Raw genomic sequence first — 25396 nt, 5'->3', positions numbered from 1 at the left:
TCTCAGATAAAGAAGAAGACGAGCTGTTTATTGATGCAGTAAGAAACGAATCGATGAATGAAACCTGTCATCTTTACAACGATTGACAAACACGGAATGTAACTTGAACACAACACATCCTACAAATACGAACCTGATTGAAAGAAATAATGATAATCAAATCCTTGATGACCGCAACACTCAGTAACACTCACAAAACAAATACTGTATATTGACAGTCATGTTACGTTATTTTTAAAATGTTCCCTTTTCTTTTCTAGCTTTTTAACACACTACCTCTCCGCTGCGATACGCTGGTATATATATATGTATATATATAACCCGATCTACATACTCGAATAATGGATACTTTATTCGCCATCAATGATTGTTTTGGTAAAGCCATACTCAGTGTATTCATTAGATGAATGGTAAAAAGTAAGGGCGAGGGGAGGATGACTAATTGAGGCATGCAGGCTGTAGTGCGCGTCAACTCTATCTGAATTGCGCGATCACATTTGAAAAAATATATCTTTTCAAGTTCTATTTAGTCCATATGTGTCAAACTCAACGCGAGATCATTTTATATACTGTATTATTGTTATTAAAGCCCGGGTATATGAAGCGCTGGTAACACAATAAACTACAGATCCCATAATGCAACGCTAGCTCACACGATGCTGAAGAGAAAAGTTGATTCTGAAAATAGAGCCTTTAAAAACCGATGGGAGGCTGAGTATATGTTTACTGAACCCGTGTGTCTCATTTGTGGAGCTATTGTGGCTGTAATTACAGAATTTAATCTAAGACGGCACTATAAAACAAAACATCAGGGTAACCTGAAAGACCTGAATGCAATGCAGAAGATACAGAAACCAGAAGAATTAAATAAGAATCTGACACTTCAGCGGACGTTTTTACCCGTGCACAATCACAAAGTGATTTCAATTGAGGCTGCTTTTATGGGAGACACAACCACTTGCCCCACTTTCCCTGTTACCAAGTAATGTTAAACCAAGTCGTCACTACGGTGTTCCCAAATACGCACTTTGCTGATAAACTGAGCGCACTGAGTTTGCACGGCGCTTTGGTGACTTTGAAGAACAAAAAAAGTCCGTCTACATGCGGCTCGAACCTTGTGCATGTTTGGTAGCACATATCTGTGTGAGAAGCTCTTCTCAGTGATAAAGAATAACAAAACAGCACACAGGAGTCGCCTCACTGATGAGCACCTGCAATCCATCCTGAGAATCTCCACAACACAGAACCTCACACCAAACAGAAACGAACTTGTTGCCAAAAAAAGATGCCAGGCGTCCAGCTCTAAAATGACATATGAGCAAAGACAACTGAATGATTTGATTTGTTATTGCTGAAAGGAACACATTTTATTTATATTTCCAGGTTTTGTTATGCAGCATGTTCATATTTGAATTTGTATAATTTTGACAGGATATATTTTTATGGAGAGCAAAATCTTTTGGGATATTTAAAATCTAAGTTTATTTTTTATAAAATATAAAATTACATAAGAGTAAAGAAATTTGAATGTTTGTTCTTTTAATGTTTACTTTATTTCTAACTTGTATAATTTAGACAGGATATATTTTTATGGAGAGCAAAATATTATAAGTTGTTTAAGGTTTGAGTTGATTTATTCAGGAATAATATTCCTGTCTGTTTTTACCATTCCTACCAAAGATATTTCTGTCGACTAAATAAAAATTCCTTCTATTTAAAATTTAAATAGAACTTGAACAAATACGATAGTTCATAATATCCACGCAGACTTGCACGTAAGAGCGGGAGTTATCCGTTTTAACAAGCAGCGTATTGCACTGATACGAAATAGCTGTGTGTGTATATATGTAGATATGTATGTATATGTATATATATGTTTATATATGTGTGTGTGTGTGTGTGTGTATGTATGTATGTATATATATATATGTATTTGTGTGTATATATGTGTGTATATATATATATGTGTATATGTATAGATATGTATATATATATGTTTGTGTGTGTGTGTAAATATATATATATATTTATATATATATATATATATATATGACAGCAACACTCATCACTCACAACAGTGACAAAACAATTACATTGACAATCATGTTACGTTATTTTCAAAATGTTTCCTTTTCTTTTCATTGCTTCTTTAACACACTACTTCTCCGCTGCGAAGCGCGGGTATTTTGCTAGTGTACATATATACCAGCCATAGCCTGTAGCTCGGTCACCGTGTGAGGCGGAGTTGCGTCCCTCATCGTCATGCCTCCCGTGTAATTGAGTGCCTGCACATATAAGGCCGTCCATCAGTGGCAATCCAATAGAAACACTCTGCCGCTAAATATTCGCGGGTGAAGGACCGTGCTTATGCAGACGAAGATGAGATGGTCAGGGTGGTGTTTGGCACAAACTCAGCGAAACTGCGAGAGAAACTTTTAAGTGCCGGGTCTTAGCTAACTTTAAATAAAGCCGTGGACATTGCACGAGATAGCATAAGCACAGCTGAGAACCTTTGATGCATGTACTCCAAGCGGCTCACGTGAACTGACTGTGAACGCAGTACGCAGACAAAAAGCAACAGCTCCAAAGAGCGCTGAACAAAAACGCATTACACAATCGAGAAGGCAGCAAAAGAATATGAAGCGAGTGACGCATACAAGCATATTCATAAGTGCAGATACTGTGGAAACAAAGCACACGGTGGAAAAAGTCAATGTCCAGCTAAAGGAAGACAGTGTAAAAAAACCTGTGCATGCAGTGTGTGATGTCTCAAATAAAGAGGAAGATGAGCTGTTTATTGATGCAGTAAGAAAGGAATCGATGAATGAAACCTGTTATCTTTACAATGGTTGACAAACACGGAATGTAACTTGAACACAACACATCCTCCAAATACAAACCTGATTGAAAGAAATAATGATAATCAAATTCTTGATGACAGCAACACTCATAACACTCACAAAACAATTACATTAACAATCATGTTACGGTATTTTTAAAATGTTTCCTTTTCTTTTTCATTACTTCTTTAACACACTACTTCTCTGCTGCGAAGCGCAGGTATTTTGCTAGTATATATATATATGCAATAGTTGAAACACACAACGAAATTACTAAAAAGGAAGAAAATTAAAAAGAAAGAAAACCCAGCCAACACAGGGCGCAAGTCAGGAACAAATCCCCGGGTAGGGCACCAGCCCACCGCAGGGCACATTTGTAATGTCTTGGCTATAAATTAAGTATCAATTTTGATCAATTTGACTATTGACCTGAAATTTGGTACACATATATTACGTGACCTCTACTGTCCGCTTTTGAGGTGAAGATTTGTATTCCTCTTTTTATTTTTATTTTATTGTAGAATCAGCTCTTGGCAGTGGCCAGCAGGGCGGCCATGTGGTGCACATGTACGGGCGCCTTTCTAATCCCTGCTACACCTTCGCCGTCACTTCCTCTACCTCTTCATATATTAAATCATTCTTGAGGCAGATTGAACACTTAAGTTCCAGCTTAAGTGAAAAATGAAGAAAAACGTACTAAGTAATTGCAACACAAAAACTGACTTAATCAGTTTTAACACAAAAGGATGCCGATGGAAGAAGAGAAGAAGCAGGCCGCTACAGTAGAAAACTATAAGTCAAGTGTATTCACTGCACGTTATAGTCTGCCGTTACTGGTAACTAGTATAAACTGTAAAGCTCAATGTGGATGTGTAGGTGTGGTTGTTGTTTATACAAGTTGGTCTAATGTCAACAAACTTTTGCACACACATATCCCACTTTGTTAGGACAAGTCACTAGACTCCTTTGGAACCCAACATTTTGAGCCTGGGGATACTTTTGGTGATTGGAGAAGAATCTGTTTTACCACAGTGAGTTTTAAGGACAGTGTTTCTTTCCAGATTTCTAGCCCTGAAATAAAAGTAATTATGTTAATGTGTCTCTGTGAGGATACAATTTAAAAAATACTATTTATAGAAGTTAGATAGTTCTACCTTAAAATGACTTATCTGGGCAACACAGGGTGCTGCAACTAGTCTTTAATAAAAGGTGAACTATTGTAGTGCTGGCAAACCAACAGTTATTAATGTTGATGGGACTAAATTACATCAATTATATACTTTGTGCTAAAGCAACTTTACTTTCATTAGTAGAAATGTCATTTGCTGTTAAGATTCTGGAATACTGAATGCCATTGCCTAGAAGAACAGTCACTTCTGCACATTGCTTGACAAAGAAATCATTAAATTATGGATTGGGTTTTTCATATAGAAATTGTTAGTTTGGGCTTTGAAAAGGTTCCTGTGTAGACAAAGCAGAAATCTTCATAGGGCTACCTTGCTGAATACAGACAGGTAAAACAAACCTGAATTTAGCCTGTGTGATTGTATACATTAACAGTCCTTTTAAAATCATGCAAATCAATTGTCATCTATTAATGCCTATCTATTAAATCTATTTGTGGATTAGAAAATAAAGAAAAGTTCTTTCTGGAACCTTCATGTGCATGGTTCTTTTGTGTCCCAAAAATGGTTATCCTATGGCATGACTCAAAAGAACCATTTTATTTTTAAGAGTGTGAGGCAATTATGATGTAGGCCTTCCTCTAACAAATGCCACATACAATTAAATACTGCTATTGGCTCTTCTTCTTTATACTGTATATGGGCAGGGGGCTTCATCCCCTGCTCGCTTCACTCGCCAGTCCCCCTGGCCTGCGCTACACGCCAGCCACTTTGCGTCTCTGCTGCTCACGTATGTGGATTTCACTTTCACCAAACAACAAATCTTTTAATTCTTGCAGATACGCCTCTTCATTGGGAAGAAACTCTACGTTTCACAAATTAGATGATATACAGTACAAGCCTCTGCCTTAAAGTTTAAATCGGAACAATATATTCGATCTCTTTTCGCTGTTCTGTTATTTCATCCATCTATCCATCCATTATCCAACCCACTATATCCAAACTACAGGGTCACGGGGGTCTGCTGGAGCCAATCCCAGCCAACACAGGGCACAAGGCAGGAAACAAACCCCGGGCAGGAGTGCCAACCCACTACAGTCTGTTATTTCACAGAGTAATAATTTCCATTTGTTTGGACTAATGGGATCTTTACTATCATATTTTTGAGACTTTCGAATTTTAGTACTTTCATAATCTCTAACCTGCTCTGCATGTGTATCGCGCCAATGTTTTTGAATTCTTTACGACGTTCTACTTTGTCATCTACTCTTTGTCTTTTATTTCTGGCCCTGGGCGTGGTTAAATTGCTTGGCACAAAGTCTTGTCTTACGGGACTTGAAAGTATCTTTCTGAAAAAGTGATGTCTCATCCCAGGCTAAAAAGTCTCATCTTGTCCCAGGATTTTTTTATTATAATAAAGAGGTGACTTGCTAGACACTTATAGAAAACTCTTCCTGCGCTGTTTTTACCCCTGGCATGGAAACACAACAGTTAGAACTGAATGAGACCTAACCGTCCAGCCCTACAAATACATGCAGTTTCACAAGTCAGTATTTCTTTGCTTAGCCAGCTCTCAGCAGTCAACTTCAAAATTTACCTAAGGATTTTTACAAAAAAAAACAAAAAACTGGTGACTTTTAATAAAATTAAAAGCCTCATATGGTCCAGGCTAAATTTATGACACCATACACATGGGATAAAATAGCATTTAAAAAGTTAAGACTAACCTGTGTAGCAGCTCGGACAGCAAACCAGGCAAGTAGCATATTTTGTGGAGTCTGTGAAAAAAAAATTACTCAAAAAATGTGAACTCTGCTTTGTACTTATTACATAAATAATCAAAGGAAATTATGTGATTTCTGTAGCCTATAAGTACCGTTCATACAAGTAATAATTACAAAAGCTAAGCTCCTAAGGCAGTATTAAAAAAACATTTTTTGAGACAGGGCTGGTGCTGTGGTTCAAAAATCACAGTTTTAGTTGCTAAGGTTTGAGGAATTTCAAAGACAAGCAAACATCTAGGAGGAGAGATATTATAATACAATGAATGTAGGTAGAGGACCTATGATGAAAGTAGACAGACTCACCTTTGATTTACCTTTGTTCCCAGGAGTTAATGTCTGCTCATCATCCTCATGGAGAAAAAGTAAGGCAATCTCTAAGTAACTCTCCCTGATCATTCTGAGGAGCACAGAAAGTCATAAAAGGACTATATATAAGTGTTAGCCTGTCTCATTTCAAAACATCTCACTTGCTCTAAACCATTTGAGTATACAATCTTTCCTCAAAAGAAAAAGGAAAGAATAAAATGAGAAAGTCAGGCAGTCAAACACATTGCCCATTGTTACTGTAATCAATTTTTCCAACCTGCTTAATAAATTTCAAGTTATGAAGACTCAAAACTACAGGACAGTAAAGAACCCTGGAAGACACATTACTTCACACACACGTTCACTTGCTGACACTGGCCATAATTAAAAAGCTCAGTTAACATTTTAAGAGGAAAATGGGTGCCTGAAGGAAAATCTACTAAGACCCAGGGAAATCACGGCCTAGAATCTAAATGCAGGAATCTTTAGCTGTAAGGCATTAAAGGCAACAATTGCACCACTGTCCATTACAATAACACATGTAAATTATACAGTACTACATCTTTGCAATAGTCCAAGCACTTCAGAAATTATGAAATGTAAAGCTTATTTCACATGTATGTGTTTTGAATTAAAGAACAGGCAGTTATATTGATTTTTGTAGACTCTGCTGGAGGCTGCTTTGAACCACTGATCTTAACCTTTATCTAGTACACCACATCACACTGTCTATCTGTCTGTCTTTCAAAGGAGCAGGGTAACAAATTGCTCCTGACTCATACCAAAATGAATTAACCAATAGCCTCTCAGATGGTTACAATGGGCTCCTGTATGACACTTTATTATCTGCTGCTGATTTACAAAACTCTAAATTCCAACACCATTCAACCCGTCTCATGTTTGCTTTCTTCAGATTTGCCTGCAGAAGCCAGAGATCCTCAGATGCTGTCCCCCTGTCCATTCCACAAACTTGTTAAGCAACAAGTGAAAAAATATTTAAAAATGAGGCTATCATTTTAAAAGTGCTCTTCCGAGTCTTGTAAACTGTCCCTGAAAACCTTTTTCCATCTTGGATTATTTTATTTTTATTTGACTGATGTACCTACTATACTGATAATGACCATTTCTAGTAATAAATCACCACATTGTCAAATTGTTGTTATGCCCAGTGGGGGCTGGACAGTATTTTAGCCTTGGAACCCCAGCAGATTTTGTTTTTTTCTCCACCCTAACTGGAGTCTGTTTTTTTTTTTTTGCCTTTTCTTTGCTTCTGGCCATCCGACCGTAGCTTTTCCTTTATTATATACCATATAATATTATTGCCTAATCTTGTTTGTTTGTTTTATATTAATTGCGTTTTTATTTCATCTTGTAAAGCACTTTGAGCTACAATTGTTTGTATGAAAATTTGCCATATAAATAAATGTTGTCTGCGGTGGGCTGGCACCCTGCCCAGGATTGGTTCCTGCCTCGTGCCCTGTGTTGGCTGGGATTGGCTCCAGCAGACCCCTGTGACCCTGTGTTCGGATTCAGTGGGTTGGAAAATGGATGGATGGATGGATAAATGTTGTTGCTTTAATTTGTATTCTTGCACATTTCTTCAGTGCATAATTCCCAAATGCCAGGAGATACAGCATGTATATGCTTTTTGAAAGGCTTTATTTAATAACAGCATTTATTTTTATATTTATATTTTAATATTTTTTTTATTAAGCTAACACATTCAATGTGTAAAAGCCAAGATACTCACAGGAGGTTTTGGTTATGTGTTTTGTTAACATCAATGGCTTCCAAAAGAGTCTCAAGGGCTGCCAGGGATTTAAATTCACCGACACAAGTGAGGGTGCGTTCAAGAACTCCTGTTGAAACACCGAGTTATTTTATTAGTACCAGTGGACTTACCACAAGCATCACAGTTATAAAGCCATGCCAGCATGTCCACAAATAATAATAATACTGTAATAATAATAATAAATACATTTGAAAAAAAGGTTTTATTAATTTTGAGGTCCTCTTACAATAAATCTTAAAGAGAAGCTGTAGAAGAAACAAGAATAGTATAAAAATACCTATTTATCTCTCGTAAATTTAGAAACATCAATTTTTGTTCATTGTTCATTCATGATGGATGAATTTAAATGGATGAATGGAGTCGTGCATGGGTGTCTGAGGATCACCTTCTAGGCATGGATAAGGTATGCAGTAATCCGACAGAAAAAACAGAGAGTGGCAGTGCTACTCTTTTCTCCTCCTTACTTCTGACTAGCCACCCAAGAAGGGTATCCCATTCCAGCCTCCACTCAATTAAGTTATGTCCCTTATGGTCTGGATGGTATAAATCTGAGGGTTCCCAGAAGATGGTGTCTTAGATAGAGGAAATATGTTCTGTGTGAATGAGCTCCCAGACCCAGATCTGCTCGACAAAAGTGTTTTGAGAAACCGCTCAGACTTAAGATGAAAATTTAATGCTGGTTTTCTATTGGGAAACTGCGAGCTCACATTCGTTTGATTTTTTCTTTGATTCTCCACTTCCTTATTTGCCTTTAACAATGGATGCAAATCATGGATGGCTATGTACTTTCTGTTGCCGCACTTTGTGTGTAAATCTGTGCATGCACTTGAGTGTATAATCAATAATGAACACTATATAGGACTAAACTGAACTGAATTTTTGTTGTATCAAAATTAAAAGCAAAGAAAAGCAAATTACAGTTTCCATTATTTTTCATTTTTAGCAGTGGACAATGTTTATGGTTACATCTATATATATAATTCACTAAGGCAAGACAACCATGGAAAGCATGCCGGAAGGGGCGTGGATTCACTAAGCCGCCGACAAGTGAGACACCTATGGCACACGCAGGAAGGAGCCACGCCCACCAACTCCAAGACCATTGGATACAATGACAACTCACAGAGCCACGCCCACCAACTCGGACGCGACGACACAGAAAAACCGGCGTCATTTATATTCGTCTGTTGTAGAGGTCACATGCAGCTCCGACCCACGTTGACTGTTAATAGAGGCATGTTTCTCGCGGAGGTGAATCGCCATATGCGGCGTGTAAAACTGTTTGAGGAGTATCCCATGGGATCCTTAAAACGTTCCTTTACAACTTAGGTTAAAACACAATGAAGTTACAACGCACGACCGTGTGCACTATAGCAAACTGTTTTACACGCTACATACAGCAATTCGCATCCGCGACAAACATGCGTCTTCTTAGATACTCCTGCACTTTGTACACACCCCCCTCCCACCGTGGTCGGGTGTCTTGGTGGATTATATATAGAAAGGCAGCCAAAACCGCACAGAGCAATGAAAAGTCTACGTGAGTCACAGGTTCATCTGGACTGTACAAAGACTTGAGTGACAAGTTGGAGGTGGGCACATGAGCAGGCAGTGTATACTGAACGAGAAACCAGCAGACTAGCATGACAGAGGGAGCAGAGTGGATGTCCTTCTCCTCTCCTCCCGTTCCACCCTGAGCGCCGCACGGACGATTGTGTGTTGGTTCGTTCCGTGCATTGGTTAAAACCCAATGAAGGAAGCAGTCTTTAAAAACCAATAAGCCCTGTGCCTCTGTTTCATTACCGTCTCACCTGCTTCACCAATGCAGGCCCCGCAAGAGGCGAATGACGCCGCCGGGCAGCCAACCGGGTAACCAAAGTCTTTGGGTTCAGGGGGGAGTATGGTTACAAAGCTGAAACTTAAAGGAATTGATGGAAGGGCACCACCAGGTGTGGAGCCTTTCGCTTCATTTGACTCAACGCAGGAAACCTCACCCGGCCCAGACATGGACAGGATTGACAGATTGATAGCTCTTTCTCGATTCTGTGGGTGGTGGTGCATGGCAGTTCTTAGTTGGTGGAGCGATTTGGCTGGTTATTTCCAAAACGAACGAGACTCCCGCCTGCTAAATAGTTACACGACCCAACAGCGGTCGGCGTCCAAATTCTTAGAGGGACAAGTGGCTTTCAGCCACGTGAGATTGAGCATTAACAGGTCTGTGATGCACTTGTATGTCCGGTACTGCACGCGCGCTACACTGAATGGATCAACGTGTGTCTACCCGGGTGGGGTGGCCGTTGAACCCCATTCGTGATGGAGACCGTGGCTTCCAATTGTTCCCCACGAACGAGAAATTCCCAGTACGTGCTGGTCATACGCTCGCACTGATTACGTCCCTGCCCTTTGTAAAGCCCCCCATGGTCGGGTGACTTGGTGGATTATATATAAAAAAAAAGCAGCCAGAACCGCAAAGAACAATGAAAAATCAACGTGGAAACCGACTGAGGCGGTGTTTGGAAAATTAACAGTCAACGTGACTCACAGGTGCGTGTGGACTGTACATAGACGAAATCGACTCAGGTAGGGAGTTGGGGTCGGGCACATAAGCGGGCAGTGCGTACTGAACGAGCGCCGTTCAACCCGCCCTTCGCTTTGGAAGAAGAAAGCGCGGGCGCTCCTCCGGTTTTCAGTCACGGACAATTGTATGTTGGTTCGTAGTGTGCATTGTTGCAATGTTACTTTTCTTGGTGGTTTATTAAATTACGGATTTTTCAAATGTTTATTTTTTCCTCTGTGCTTAAAAATCATTTAAAAAGCGGCCTGATTATGCGGCGTAGCATACGCCGCGGATTGGCTAGTATCTTGTAAACGTCTACGTATGGAAGTGTGTGTCTGACTGTCCAGCCTGGAAGTGCAAGGCTACAGCATGAAGCTTAAAGAAATGACTCTGTCGCCAAAGTGAAACTGGCAAGAAAAGAGAAACTCGCTCAGCCGCTAATACACAAGCGAGGTGAGCACATCAGCAAAACGAAACTTCCGAGGAGACAGAAACTCACTTATCTGCTGATAGACAATGGAGGCAAACACATCAGTAAAATGAAACTGCTGAGGAAAGAGAACCTTGCTTAGCCACTAATACACAACTGATGCAATTAATTGATTGAAGTACCAGAATCCATGGTTTCTAGGTGCCCGGGCTTTTTACAGCATGGGCTTACACAGCTAGTACAATATATTAGCACTCATACAGAATTATGTAAACAACAAATTAAATTTGTATTCATTTAGAGTACTGCAAAAATGTATCTCTTACTAATTTACTATTATGTAACAAGACCTTAATAAACACTTTGATGAGTCTTCAAAACTAAGAAAGAAACAATGAGGTGTTTAGTCATCTCTGCATTATGACCTACTAACAACACATCACTTTGGAATTGTCTGAGGTAGCTTATCTGAGACAAAATTCTCTTGATATTACATATTTAGTATTAGACTTGTGAATCCTTCATATTAACAAGTCATTTTACCATCATGTGAATTTGCCACACTGCACAGAGATGAATAACCTGTCCTGATGTTTTATAAGTGTTACGGAGACCTAAAGAAGTTTTTGTTAAGGTCTTGTTACATAAGAATAAATAAGCAATAGATGCATTTTTGCAGTATCTAACTAAAGTGTTACAATAATAATAATAATAATACATTTTCTTTATATAGCACTTTTCTCTTGCTCAAAGCGCTTCACAGAAATAAAAAAATACAACAGGGCAATATACAACATTGAATACAAATTATACCTGCATAAAACACTAAAAAATATAAGTACATGATACACTAAGCTTTGAAACAGAATAAGACATTAAACCAGAATAAAATACAAAAATACAAATATTGCAAGAAAATCAAATCATCCTGAGCATCTGCACAGAGAAGGTAAACTGAAACAAGGGATAGTGAGTCAAAGTTAAATGCTGTCCTGGACAAATGAGTTGTAAGTTGTTTTTAGAATAATTAGTCAGCTTATCTCATTAATTTAGGGAGGTCATCCCAAAGTTTTGGTGCAGTAGAGCTGAAGGCTCTATCACTCATAGAAGGAAGGCTTAGAGCACAAGAAAATGATCAGACTCAGTGGACCTTATTGGGCGAAAGGAGCATTAGGATGGAGGAGGGTACTGATGTAGTGCGGTGTAAGACCATTTGAAGTGTTATAGGTTGGTAGCCATTAGAATGTTATATTTAATCCTAAAAGGAACAGAGAGTCAGTAAAGTTGTAGCAGGATGGGTGTTATGTGTTCACTTTTGCGGACTCTTGCAGCAGAGTTTTGAACCAACTGAAGCTATGGTAACAGATTAGTAGGGAGTTACAGTAGCCGATGCAGGATGTAATAAATCGCGGACAAGTTTCTCAGCACCAGAAAAGGTAAGGAATGAGTGAACACAGGATATGTTATGGAGGTGGAAGTAAGAAAGTTTCTTAATGTGGTTTATGGGGGTGGAATAAGAAAGGAAGGAATCAAAAATGACACCAGGGGCCTCATGCATGAATTCACACTACAACATGGAATACGGACAAAAGCGTAAATGTGCGTACGCACAAAAAAATCCAGATGCATAAATCTGTCCAACTTCCACGTTCCTCCGCTCCAAAAATTCCAGTCAGCGTGAAAAGTAACACATGTGCACATGCCTGCTGCCACTCCCCAAACTCCTCCCAGAATTACTCCTCTTTGAATATGCAAATCAGTATGAATAGCCCTTAAGCTCAGCGTTCTGTGAAAAGGCAATAGCAAAAGCACTGGGGGAAATAGAAGAATTTCAGCGAATACCAAGTGGAGGCAAGGAAAAACGTACTACTATTTGTTGGTCTAAACAATTGTATAAACAACAAAAGGAAGTTGATCGAGTGACACAGAGTGTCAGAGAAACTCGAAAGCTCAAGTTCACAAAGTCACACAGTGTCCGAAATAAAAAAGAAGTTGTCAGATATCAAAGTTTCTGTGAAAAGGCGAGACGTAGCCCACCATCTGAGTGTCATATGAAAACTTATTAGGGGTACAGAGAAAAAAAAAGTAGGCACACAGTAGGAAAAAAGCACAAAATGGAAAATGTGCGTGGCTTTATGCCAAGTTTAGGTTTTATACATCGCGATTTGAGCATGGAAACGGGCTTACGCAACATTTTTGTGCAAACACACCATTTATACATGAAGCCCCAGGAATCCTAGCAGAAGAAGAAGGTCTGATTATGTCATCACCAAGAGTAATAGAAAAGGAGCTAATTTTCTAAAGCTGAGCTTTTGTGCCAATTAGCATGAGATTTGTTGCATTTTGATTTTGAAGAGTCATCTTCTATTCAGGTTTTAGTTTCACTGAGGCAAATTGTGAACTGAAAAAACTCTGACAAACTATGTCTTTTAAGCAGACACAGATCTGAGTATCATCTCTCTATTATAAAAAAAAAATCCTGGAGAGAAGCACTAGGGAGACGAGACGTGATCTTCAAATGAAGATCACGGAAGACACTTAAAAGACCCGCGAGAAGAAAGAGATTGGCCACGGAGTGTCTCGCGGGGACCTTAAACATGAGACTTTGTGCCAAGAGATTGACCCAGGACCATCTCGCAGGGATGTAGAGACACGCCCTACTTACAACCAATATCAAATAAGACCATGGGCAGCAAAACACTCAGTCGTGCAAAGGCTTTGAGCACACGCAGATCCAGGGCTCTCAGCGCATATAAAGCGTATAAGGACAATACGTTATAAATGAAACGTAGATGACTAAGCAAAGAAGAAAGCAGCGTAGAGAAAAGAGACTCAAAAGCGTTGGAGAGAAAAAAAAATAAAAAGAAGAATCTAGGTGCAAATTCAGAAAATAAGGAAAGTAATTATCAGCCCAGAACAAGTCGAATTGAAAGAAAAGCACGTCCAAGTGGGCTCAGAATTAAAAGACAGAGTAAAAGACAAAGTAGAACTTAAGATAAAGACATAAAGACGTTCACAAACATTGGCGCAGGGTAGGGTAAAGATTATGAAAGCATTGGAATTCGAAAGGCTCAAAACAAAAAAAAAAAAAAAATGGCGCAACACATGTGGAGAAAGTTAAAGAATATTAAAATAGGAAAATTAGAAAGTATAAAAAAAAGAAAGTAAAGATCGCAGTAGTGCAAACAAATGGAAATTATGACTCGAAAAAGGGAAAATAAACACCATGGACCAGGTGTCATTGACAAAAAAGCAGAACAAAGCGAGGTCAGAAATAAAAGACAGAGAAGAAAACAAAGTAAAACGTCATAAAGAGGTTAAAAAACAAGGGGGCCAAACACATGCAGAGCAGGTTAGAGATAATGAAAACAGTGGAATTGAAAAAATGTAGGCGTGAAACACATGCAGAGCAAGATGCAGAATATGAAAGCAGAAAAAAACGAAAGTGCCAAAAAATTAGAGTAAACATTGCATTAGCGCAAAAAAATAGAAATTACTCGGAGAAATAATGAAAAAGCGAATAGAGATCGAATATATAGACATAGGTGATATGTCAGAAGTATGTAAATATTGTAAGGCTTTGAAGTTTAAGTAACAGAATTTCAAAAACGGAGTTTACCTTAAATGCATTTATTGGTTACTTTGCAAAAAAAATTATTAACTGCTGATGATGTAGATCGTTTTGTCTGTGCTGAAATTCCAAACAGAGAAACCTATCCTGAATTATGGTACAAAGTCATTAAACACAAGTCTCACTGACCTCATTTAAAAGATTTAGCATATTGGGACTCGAAAGATTCCAAGTATTGTTTTTACAGAAGTTCTGAAATAAAAGTGAAACTAATGAAATAGCAACAATTCAAAGAAAAAAAAAAATCTTAAAAGTGTATATCCGGAAAACCAAAATCGGGGGTTGGTGAGCAAAGTGAGCAGGGAGCAAAGCCCCCTAGTTTGCATAAAAATAATAACCCAGTTCAAGGCAACAAATAATATCGTCAAGGGGAGGCATTTAAATACAAAACAGCAGAAGGCCAAGGAGAGAGGTTTGAGGAACTCCTTGTGTGATTGGTGCTGAGGTGGACCTGCTGTTCCCAAGACTAATAAACTCTTGCCTATTAACTAGATGAACTTAAACCACTAGAGGGCAGTGCCAGAGATACCCATTCTGGACAGCAGAGCATCATGCTTGACAGAATCGTAAGCTGCACTGAGGTCTAACAAAATTTATACACTGGTTTGCCCAGAATCTGCTGCCATAAGCAAATCATTAGTTAGTCAAAGCAGAGCAGTTTGAGAGTTGTGCAGTGTCCTGAAACCAGGCAAACATCTTCAGCTTATTCAAGTTAAGCAACTAGTGAGTTGGGAGGCCACAACACGCTCATGAACTTTAGACAGAATAAGTTAATGAGAGATTGGATGAAAATTGTTCAAATTGTCAGCATCAAGACCAGACTTTTTAAAATGTTGTATCTGTCACAAGGAAAGTGTTATGGGATGCATTTGTTATTGTTGTAACAATGTCAGATTATGACATGATGGCAGGATTTGACGAGTGTGGTGAGGATGGAATACAGTACACAGGTAGTAATGTATTATCTTACAGAGCATGTCATTAGTAAATGTAGATGAAACTGGTGAAAATTTCCAAAATGATCTGAATGGAGAGGGAAGACAGGGCAAGATACAAAAGGGGGATGAACTTGTATTAGTTAAATTATTTAGGTTTTTAATTTAATCACAGGAAAAGTACAGGGATTTTTAAAAGTCTTCAGTGGAAGAAGTGATCAAGCCAGATGCAGGTTGAGGCAGTTTATTAAAGACAGAGAACCAAACTCTTGGGTTATCATAGTCTCTCCCTATTATTCTATCATAGTATGCATTCTTGGCTGCAGTCAGTGCACCTCTATACGCCCTTGGATGGTCAAGCCTGGCCATGCACAGCGAGGCTAGTCTTACGCAACACTCTCTCAAGGCATCCACAAAATATGCAGATAATATAGGGTGCTCTGGAGTCATCGTAGACACAGAATAGAAACAGAGAAGCTAAAGGAATACAAAAATGTGTGTTTGTTAAAAGGAAACTAAACCACATGAGGTGGTATAAAGAAAGGCAGAGCAATAAATCTATTCTGTGTGCTGCCACCGGTTTCCCTATATTATCAAACCTTCCAAGGAGCCAACAATGTCAGTACTCCTGGTGACGACTGCCACAGCTAGTATTGAAAGACAGCAAGACCCAGTGTGCTCCTTCTTGGGATGGGATATTGCCTGGCTCCCAAAAGACATTGCCACATCTGGCTTATTTTAATTGACTTCTAACTCTCCCTTAGCATTAGAAATAGACAATACCAAGCACCTGATCTCAAGCATCCAGTTTGAACAAAGCATCTTTCTACCTTAAATGCTCCTTGTTCTCTCCTTTCATAGTGGTGACCCTCCTCATAGCCCTGATTATTTTTTTATATTATTTTTATTCTGTATTTTTTATATACTATATAAATTTTATTGACCTTTGGTAATGTGTTATGACTTGCAGGCATTGCATGCCTCTCCCCAGCCGTGCTTAGTCTGGCTGAAGAGAGGTACGTAAAGCGTGAGCTTCCATTCTAATTATTCTTCTGTAGCATGAAAATAATCAATTGGGTGGTAAATATAGATGTTTTTCTTCTTTATGACATTCTTAGGGCCTATAACTTGTTCACCCTTTTTCTTCTTTGAGTGCAGCAGCTATATATAGTTTAATACTGTTTGTGTTTTATCTGCACACCTTTGCAGTCATTATTGTGCTGAAAGATGAAGGTTTTTTTCTTAAAGATTGTTTATTAATGGTACAGAGCGATGAATCAAAATCTGTTTATGTTTCTCATCAGTAGTTAATTAAATCGATTATGACCAGCTCCCCTTAACCTCTGGCTGAAGTGTATTCCAAGATAATGATAGCCACCCTTCTGCTAAACACAAATGCTAAAAACAGGCGTCAATGTGCTTCTCTTCCGACATAATGGCATCTTTGTAAATTGAAAAATATCAAATTTGGAATTATCTGCCACTAGTTGTCTCCTTGTTTAATGATCTATCATATACTGCAATCACTTCTGCTTATTGTCTTTTTCCAAGATTTCCTTCTTAGCAGCCACATGAGAGAGGACATGCGGTGGTGGGTATAATGGAGCAAGATTCAGAGGATAGGAAGATATGGAAAAACATGATCCACTGTGGTGACCCCTAATGGGAGCAGCCAAAAGAAGAAGAAGCTTTTTAGCAGCAGTATGCCTTGTGGAATACTTTCTTTCAAGACTTTGGTGCCACATGCTGGGTGAACATGTCACTGGATTTCTTCCTGTCTATTGGAGGAGGAGTACCTCTAAGTACAGTTCATCAGATGCAGATAACCTTTTCAGTCTCTCACTGTGCTTTTTATGGGTGTTATTTCACATTGACTGTAGCTATCTTGATACAAAACTATGATAACATGCCTGTCAAAGTGTCATTTCCAAACCTGTGCTCAGGCTCTCTATGACTATAATTTAATTCTACTTGTTCATTGGCACCTACATCTGGTTTGTCTAATCACTACAATTCTTAATTTAAATCTATATTCCACCGATGGTGGAATTTAACAAATTCACAGATTGAATATGGCTGCCACCAGGAGAGTTTTGGGAACCAAAGCTGTGTTGTTCTAGCCATCTCACAAGAAGGCACAAAAGTGTGTGTTAAAATTTATTTGTACTTATTCTAATCCTATATTTTGTTTTCTCAAGCAAATGAACATCTATTGCCCCAATAACAAGCTATACAATTATTTTCATGGGTATCTTCAGACATCTGCACAGTACATGTAGGAACAGTCTGAATTCAGAAAGTCTGCCCATGATTCACCTGAACTTTTTGATATATCATGGAAATAGGCAGCAGCATTGAGTCACATATTAAAAGGAAGATTGAGCAGGCTGTAACAACAGAAAATATGTTCAAATCCTAGTTGTTCCATCTGTCAATTATTATTTACTGGTGTGAATTACACTTGAGACAAACCTTTAAAAAAGAGGATTTCTCCCTCCACATCTATTTCTCTAATCACTCCTGTTCGACAGAGTTCCAAAGCAGATGTCAGTAACTGCTGGGCTTGTCTCCACACAGGCAACTTGTCTTGAATGGAAAAGTTTGTAGCTTTTGGCAACAATGCATGACCTAAAATATAGAATAAGAAAACGCATAATTTGTTGAAATATTAAACAAAAAACATTTTTTATTAAAAATTAAGAATGTGACTTTAGCAGACCATGAAGTTCGGTAGTCTTCCACTCACATTATCCATAAGTGTATGTTAGGATAATTAGTGACTCTGGGTGAATGTGGGTGTGAGTTAGTGAGAGGCTAGCATTCACTCCAGAGATGGTTCCAATCTTGTGCCTGATATTTCCTTTCAGTACTTGTGACCAAGTATTCTAATAACTGGATTTGAAAAACTGAATTCGTTAATGAAATAATTAAGTCAGGAGCCAGTTTTTCTACAAGAAATTCTCAAAGGCCATGTTGATGTAACCTGCTGCTAAACACTGGATAATGTAAGATCTGAACATAATAACAAGGGCATCTTCAAGAATGAAGGTTGCATTATGCATATACTTTATTTTTAAGCAGACAGACCCCTTAATGAGACACTCATAACTAAAACAACACATCACTAACTACAGTATATTTATGCTCATTGTGGCAAAGTAATCAGGTCTCTGCACTGTACATGATAAGACACCAGTTCTACCACTGTGTACTGTAGTTAGTTAATGTTTTATTTTTTCAAATGTAAAAACATGTAAAATCAAGTATTAAGCACCAATTTTAAGATTATTCGAATAAAAAGATTGCCTATATAAAAGGAGATGAAAAAACTTTAGAAGTCTTATTTATCCCCATGGGGAAATTTGGCTTTTTACAGCAGCTCTTTAAATAAATAAGCACATAAATAGGTAGGTAAATAAATAATAAATGCACGCACACACACACACACACACAAAATGTTCTCAACAAACACCAAAATTACTAAAAAGCAAGAAAAAAAAAATTAAAATTAAAGTATTGCTGTTGGTATTAAGGAGCCCCAGTAGCCTTTCTTGACACACTTCTACTGAAGGACGTAACTTCCTATAATAAAGGAATGCAGTCTCCTAAGAAAAAAAGAGTTTGCTCTGTCCTTTCTTATATAGTTCCTTTATGTTCAAGACCACTCCAATCTGTCATTAATGTGGATGACCAAGTACAGTACTTGTAGCAATGCTCTACCACTACATCCATTCCTGAACAGTGACTGGGCATAGAAGCTTTTTGGTGCAGTGAAACTCAATAATCAGTTCCTTGCTGTTGCTGATGTTAAGTTGCAGACAATTCTCTTAACACCAAGAAACAAAGTTCTCCACCTCATTCCTATACTCTGTCTCATCCCCTTTATCAATACACCCGATAAGTGCAGAGTCATCTGAGAATTTCTGCAAGCGACTTGACCTGATGTTATATTTATAGTCTGAGGTGTACAGAGTGAAGAGAAAAGCAGATGGGACTGTTCTTTGTGGTGCTCCAGTGTTGCTTACATCCATAACTGAGACACAGTCCTTGAGTCTCACAAACTGTGGTCTACCCCACAGATAGTTCATTACCCAGGACACCATAGGCTTGTCCAACTGCCTATCTCTGAATTTACCCATTAACAGGGATGGCTGGATGGTACTGAAGACACTAGAGAAATCAAAAAACATAATCCTCACAATGCTGGCAGCTTTGTCCAGGTGAAAATAAGCTGATCCGCATTTAGAACATCTGCTTAAAATCAGTCAATGAAAGAAGTGAACACACACACACACATTGTTTTCTCGACTAAACCTCATATAATTTATTAGCTACCTAATATTTCATCTGGCTAAGCACCTAGACATTTTTAATAAGAGCTAATCAATAGTAGAGTAGGGAGTTCTCAGTGGTGAGTGATTTTAGCTTTCAGTAAGCAGTTTCGTAACTGTAATTAGGTGCTTGTGAAACATGTTTTATAATGGTACAGGAACTAAGAAGGACAGAGAATAAACAAGCACCTTACTAGTAATTGCATCTTTAAACTTTATTTACTGTATCCTTTTATCACTGAGATTCTCTGCCATATGTGTACTGCTACAGTGGAATTGCAGACAGAACCAAGAGAACAGGGAGAGAAATGCTGTCTATAAACAAGAAAGGGTCTGAAGCTAAAATATCATATAGAAACTCAAAAAAGAGGCCAAAACACTAACTAAATTTATCGACACAAAGCGAAGGCAAAGATTTGAACCCTAAGAAAGATGAAACTGTTAAAGCCGAAAAGGTTTTTGTTTTGTATATTATCCACAAACTCTGACGCTGAAGTTACTGCACCACCATCTTAAATAGAGACGCAGAAGTGATGTACTGTATGTAATACATGTCATGTCTCAGCCAGGGTTCCTTCCCTGGCTATGGCTCAAATTCAATATTTAACATCTCTTGTTAATTTTTGATACTTTGATTTATGTTGTTTATGTGTATCATTCTTTATCTTTGGTTTTGTCTATCTATTTAAGTTGTCTTTGTTATGTTCCATGTGTTTTGTGAAGAAGCAAGGTTACCACTGCCAGAAACTTCCCCCCACATGATAAATCCAGATAGTCCGCCACAGTTCGAAGGTGTCTGGGAGTGGTGAGTTTAATTGTATTTTGTGCTGCACTTGTGCATTTGGGATTTTGACCTTCATGCTCTGTATTTGACTGGGTTTTATAGATTATTGTACTGGGACTTGCTTGCATTCGATTGCCTTACTGTTGTTGGAAATTTGTTTGCTTCTTTGTTACTGAAGAGCATTTTGAGAATAAACTGATATTTTGTGCTTGCCCTTATTACTAGCCAGGGTTTGATGGTGATATCCCCCAGTAGTGGGAATTTTTTGAAGTGCTTTTGGAACTTATTGAGACTTATATGTTAATGTCAGGGCAAAGGGTCATGAGATGGGAGAAGAGAGACAGGGGCTGTAATAAAGGGAGTTACAGAGAGAGAGAGAGAGAGAGAGAGAGAGAGGGAGGGAGAGAAACTGAAAGAGACAGAGAGAGAAGAAATAAGGATGGTGTGCACAGTGCGTGTAAGTGGGCAGGCCACCGCACCACAGCAGACAGAGGATAACATCATAAAGTAGAAGGACAAAACAAGCTGCACTGTTCAAATTTTGCTGTTTTTTTGCTGCTTTGTTTAATTGCTGTGTTCATCCAATCAATTGTACTTTGCCCTAAAAGTTGGAATTAACATTCTTTAATATGAAAAACTACTTAAAGAAATAAATATCATTCGCCTATATACTGTTTTCAGCAATCACACCTCGTTTTCTGTCATATTTTGAGATGATTATGTGATGCATGAGGTCACTGCACGTCTGCAATAGAAGATTGTGCATATGTCTTCCATTCATCTTCATCTTCAAAACAAATTCAGTTTATTCACGTAGCACTAGTTATCATCAGGACCTTTTGGGTTTGCTTTTGACTCCTTTTATTATCACACAAGCAAAAGCATTTTTCAAAAACTGTGTCCTTCTTATGTGAATGTTAGAAACCAAAGGTGTGTCACATTGAGGCATAACTTCAAAATTGCTTGGCAATCCTGTGTAAACCATGTGTCTCGTCTAAATTTCTTGCATGTTACTTTAATAAATATAGCACCATGTTATATTTTACCACACAATTAATATTTTAATGAAAAAACGTCCATTGGTCAGTCAAATTTGAAGACTGCTTACCTAGTCTGAGGGTAGCTTTGGCCAGCAGCGGTATGTGATGAAAGAAGATGTTCTTCAAGCTGGGCGATTGATTATAAAACACTATGCCTCCTTCCCTGATGTCCATGTTCTCTCCCAGTGATAAGAGCTAGAAAAATATATGACAGGTAGAGACATTCCTGAGTTACCAAAATTCCATGCAACCAAAAGGTGAAACATTTAATTTCATAAAAGAATTTTGAAATAAAATTGTATTTCTATGGCATCAAGTCTGCTCTCAGCTTGTGTCACCATAGCTTTTTATGTTGTTCTCATAACTTGATCTAATTTTCATAACAGTCCTGGATGTAAAGCCAGTACATGACAGAGGTCACTCAATCATTCATACAACTCAATCATGTAATTGTCATAATTATTATACTGATGACAGGATTAATTAGCTTGTAGTATATTTGAACATATCATCCAATTTATTTTTATTATTTAATCCTGTTTTTTTCTGAATCTGCTGTATAGAATTTTCTGGGGATACTTTGTCTTTACTTAAGTTACTTATTAATATTTTCTTGCCTTTCTTTTACAAAAATTGGGCTGCTTTGTAATGAATAGCCTGTATTTGTAAAAGACATCATACTTATTGCCTATTATTTTATGTTTTGTAACTACGTAAATAGGCAGCACGGTGGTGCAGTGGGTAGCGCTGCTGCCTTGCAGTAAGGATCCCTGGGATTACTTCCCGGGTCCTCCCTGTGTGGAGTTTGCATGTTCTCCCCGTGTCTGCATGGGTTTCCTCCCACAGTCCAAAGACATGCTGGTTAGGTGCATTGGCGATCCTAAATTGTGCTTAGTGTATGTGCTCTATGGTGGGCTGGAGCCCTGCCTGGGGTTTGTTTCTTGCCTTGCACCCTGTGTTGGGTGGGATTGGCTCCAGCAAACTCTGGTGATCCTGTAGTTAGGATATAGCGGGTTGGATAATGGATGGATGGATGGAACTAGAAGCTATCCAGGAGACAAAACAGGATGTAAGAACAAAATAAATTCAGAGTTATTAGACAACTAAAATCCTCTTTAATAAAACCCCTGTGTGCGTCCAGGTGTCCATGTGTGTGTGTCTTCTGGTGCAGAACGCATGTGCGGGTCCACACGGCACATGTTCAGTCTCTTCCTGTGTATTCCCTGTGCAGAGAGAGAGACAGACACACACACACAGGTGCGCGAGAGACAGACGCACACACAGGCGCGCGAGAGACAGACGCACACACACAGGCGCGCGACAGACAGACGCACACACACAGGCGCGTGAGAGACAGACACACACACACAGGTGCGTGAGAGATAGACACACACACAAAGACAGACACACAGGTGCGCGTGAGACAGACACACACACACACACACAGGCGTGCGCGAGATAGACACACACATTCAATGGTATAATTAACTATATTTGTGCTTAAAAACTTAAAAAAATACATATTTACATACAGTTCATACTTTCTGGAACAGATTAATTGTATTTACATACAACTAGCGACTTGCCGCACGCTACGCTGCGTGTTGGATGACCACAGTTGCAGGACTCCCTGTTTAAACGCGGCTGCCAGTCGTGAACTGGGTCCTTCATCGCACCAGATTTGATTTTTTGTCTATGACGGCTGTTTTGCAATCGTAAGGACCTCTTGTCGGGTGTGTCATTGGCACACTTTTGCCTCTTTCTTTCGTGATCACGGCGTAATCTGTCTTCTCTCTCTGTATGGGTTTCAGTTGCCTTTTGTTGTGCGGCAGAGACACGTCGTTGAGCTAATCTGTGTGAATGCTGAGTGTCCGTTTCTTGCGAGCAACTGTCACACCTTTGCTTTGTGATCACGCTGTAATGTGTCCTCTTTTGCAGCAGCAGGTTTAGTTGCGTTTCGTTTCGGCATTGTTCCGTAAGGTCTCCTCCGTACAAGTGCACATGGGTAGCTGAAGACAGAAAGGCATAGTGGGCATAGTGAAACACACGAATTGGTGACCAGGGGAACCATCCGACTCAGACGCGGGGCTCGAAATACTCCAGTGCACATGTTATTTATAGTTTAAGTTTTTTTTTTTTGTGATGAACTTCCCCAAAAGAGTTGATCCCTGTAAATAGTTAATAGTATATCAACAATATAATCTGTTGTAGTACGGGCGTTAATTAGCGTCACACCTCATAACCTGCATGCACCACGTGTTTGGTTGTAACGCCAGAAGTGCGGTGGACGCTGTAAGGGTAGGTTGTGGTTCTGTTTCTTTTGTCATTTTTTTATTTCATTTCATGTATTATTTAATAGGCAGAGGGGAGAAGACGTTAATGTGACGCTCTCTCTATTTCTTCACTTTTCTTTTGAAAAGATTTTTGGGAACAGGAAAAATAAAAGCAAAGGGGAAAGAACGGAGGAGGGTAAGCAGGAATTCTGAGAGGGGATGGACTGGGGCTTTTCTACAGGGCGGCTATACAGCCAAAAGGAACGTGGACCTGGACATGGACACGGACACCGCGCTGGGCTTTTATTATATAGATCCTATGGGGGAAATTACTTCGGTTCACGACCAAATCGGGTTACAACCAGAGTTTTGGAACAAATTATGGTCATGAACCGAAGTTCCACTGTATTACCGTCAGAGAAAATTACACGCATTTTACGGAAATACAAACCAGTATTACTGAGAGAGAAAATTAAAGGCACAAAATACAGTGACGCATATTACAGCCACATACAAGGTCCCTTGCCATTTAATATAGGCTGTTCATACAAATGTTTATGCACTAATGTTCTAGCGCCTGTTATTGTAATGGGCTTAATGTCTAGTTCTTTATAATAATAAACACATATGTTCATGTTATGTTTGTGACCATTCTTACTGAAAACAAAACAAAGCCATCTAATTTAGCAGGGCATTCAGCTTAAGGTACAAATTGTCCTCTGAATGAGAAATAACTGAAACAAAAACAAACAACCACAGTGTTCCAGGAGAGTTACTTCTTTTTGAATTCACCTATCATCTCACACAGGAGTAGTGTATTCAGAAAAAAAGCTCAATTAAATTTCTTCCTCTACACACAAGGTGGGCAAGGACAGACCTGTTGCTGGAGAAGGCTCTGTGTGATGGCATACAGGCCATGCTTGAGGCCAGTGGTACCGCAGTTTGCACTCTGGGACTTTGTTTTCTTGAAGTCACTCAGTTGTAGGCTGGCCTTGGCAAGACTCAGTGAAGACTGAGAGGATAGCCACCGTCTGCTTGATAGAAGAGAAACAGCCTCCTGAAAATACATGTGACAAATTAAATCAAGAAATGTGGAAAGTTTTGTAATATTTAATTGAGAGGCATGTCTTAGAAAACATTAAAATAGACTAGGTTTGTTGTAATGGAGATTAAAAACAGTTTGAATTGGTTTCTTAAAAGAAGGAAGCATCCTTCTCACTTTCTTTTATTGTTAATTTAATTAATAATCTGAGATTAGAACAATCTGACATCAAAGGGAACTGGAGAAGTTTTCTCCACTCAGCACATGAGAAATCAGGACAAGTATAGATAAGATTTTAAAAATAGCTTGGTCTACTACTTGGGTTTGTTCTACTTAGAGAAGTACAGTGCCTGTATTTATCAAGTGTGTCAGAGTAGCAGAATAGTCCCAACTAGCTGAAAAATCTCAGAATAATGCAAATTTGGTCACACTCTTTGCAGCAGGAGTAATAGTATTTTATTATTTTCCTAATTTAAGAAACTCAGCTAACTTCAACAGGATTTAGGGGAGCTCATGATCTGCCTTAA

General features: G+C 38.8%; 1 protein-coding gene across 1 annotated transcript in view; it reads right to left on the bottom strand.

The window, feature by feature from the left end:
- The window catches only part of cfap54 (cilia and flagella associated protein 54), a 199772-nt gene that overhangs the window by 20573 nt on the left and 153803 nt on the right, over positions 1–25396 (bottom strand). Inside the window, exons 56-61 of the mRNA XM_039760566.1 lie at positions 24705–24884; positions 21623–21749; positions 17872–18027; positions 7805–7913; positions 6052–6145; positions 5692–5742 (exon numbers count right to left, since the gene is read on the bottom strand). Of these exons, the coding sequence (XP_039616500.1) occupies positions 5692–5742; positions 6052–6145; positions 7805–7913; positions 17872–18027; positions 21623–21749; positions 24705–24884 (717 nt within the window). The remainder of the gene's footprint in view (positions 1–5691; positions 5743–6051; positions 6146–7804; positions 7914–17871; positions 18028–21622; positions 21750–24704; positions 24885–25396) is intronic.

This window comes from Polypterus senegalus, chromosome 8 (genome assembly GCF_016835505.1).
Source record: "Polypterus senegalus isolate Bchr_013 chromosome 8, ASM1683550v1, whole genome shotgun sequence".
Lineage (NCBI taxonomy): Eukaryota > Metazoa > Chordata > Cladistia > Polypteriformes > Polypteridae > Polypterus > Polypterus senegalus.
Note: the sequence above shows the minus strand (reverse complement) of the source record. Positions and strands in the feature narration are given on the sequence as shown.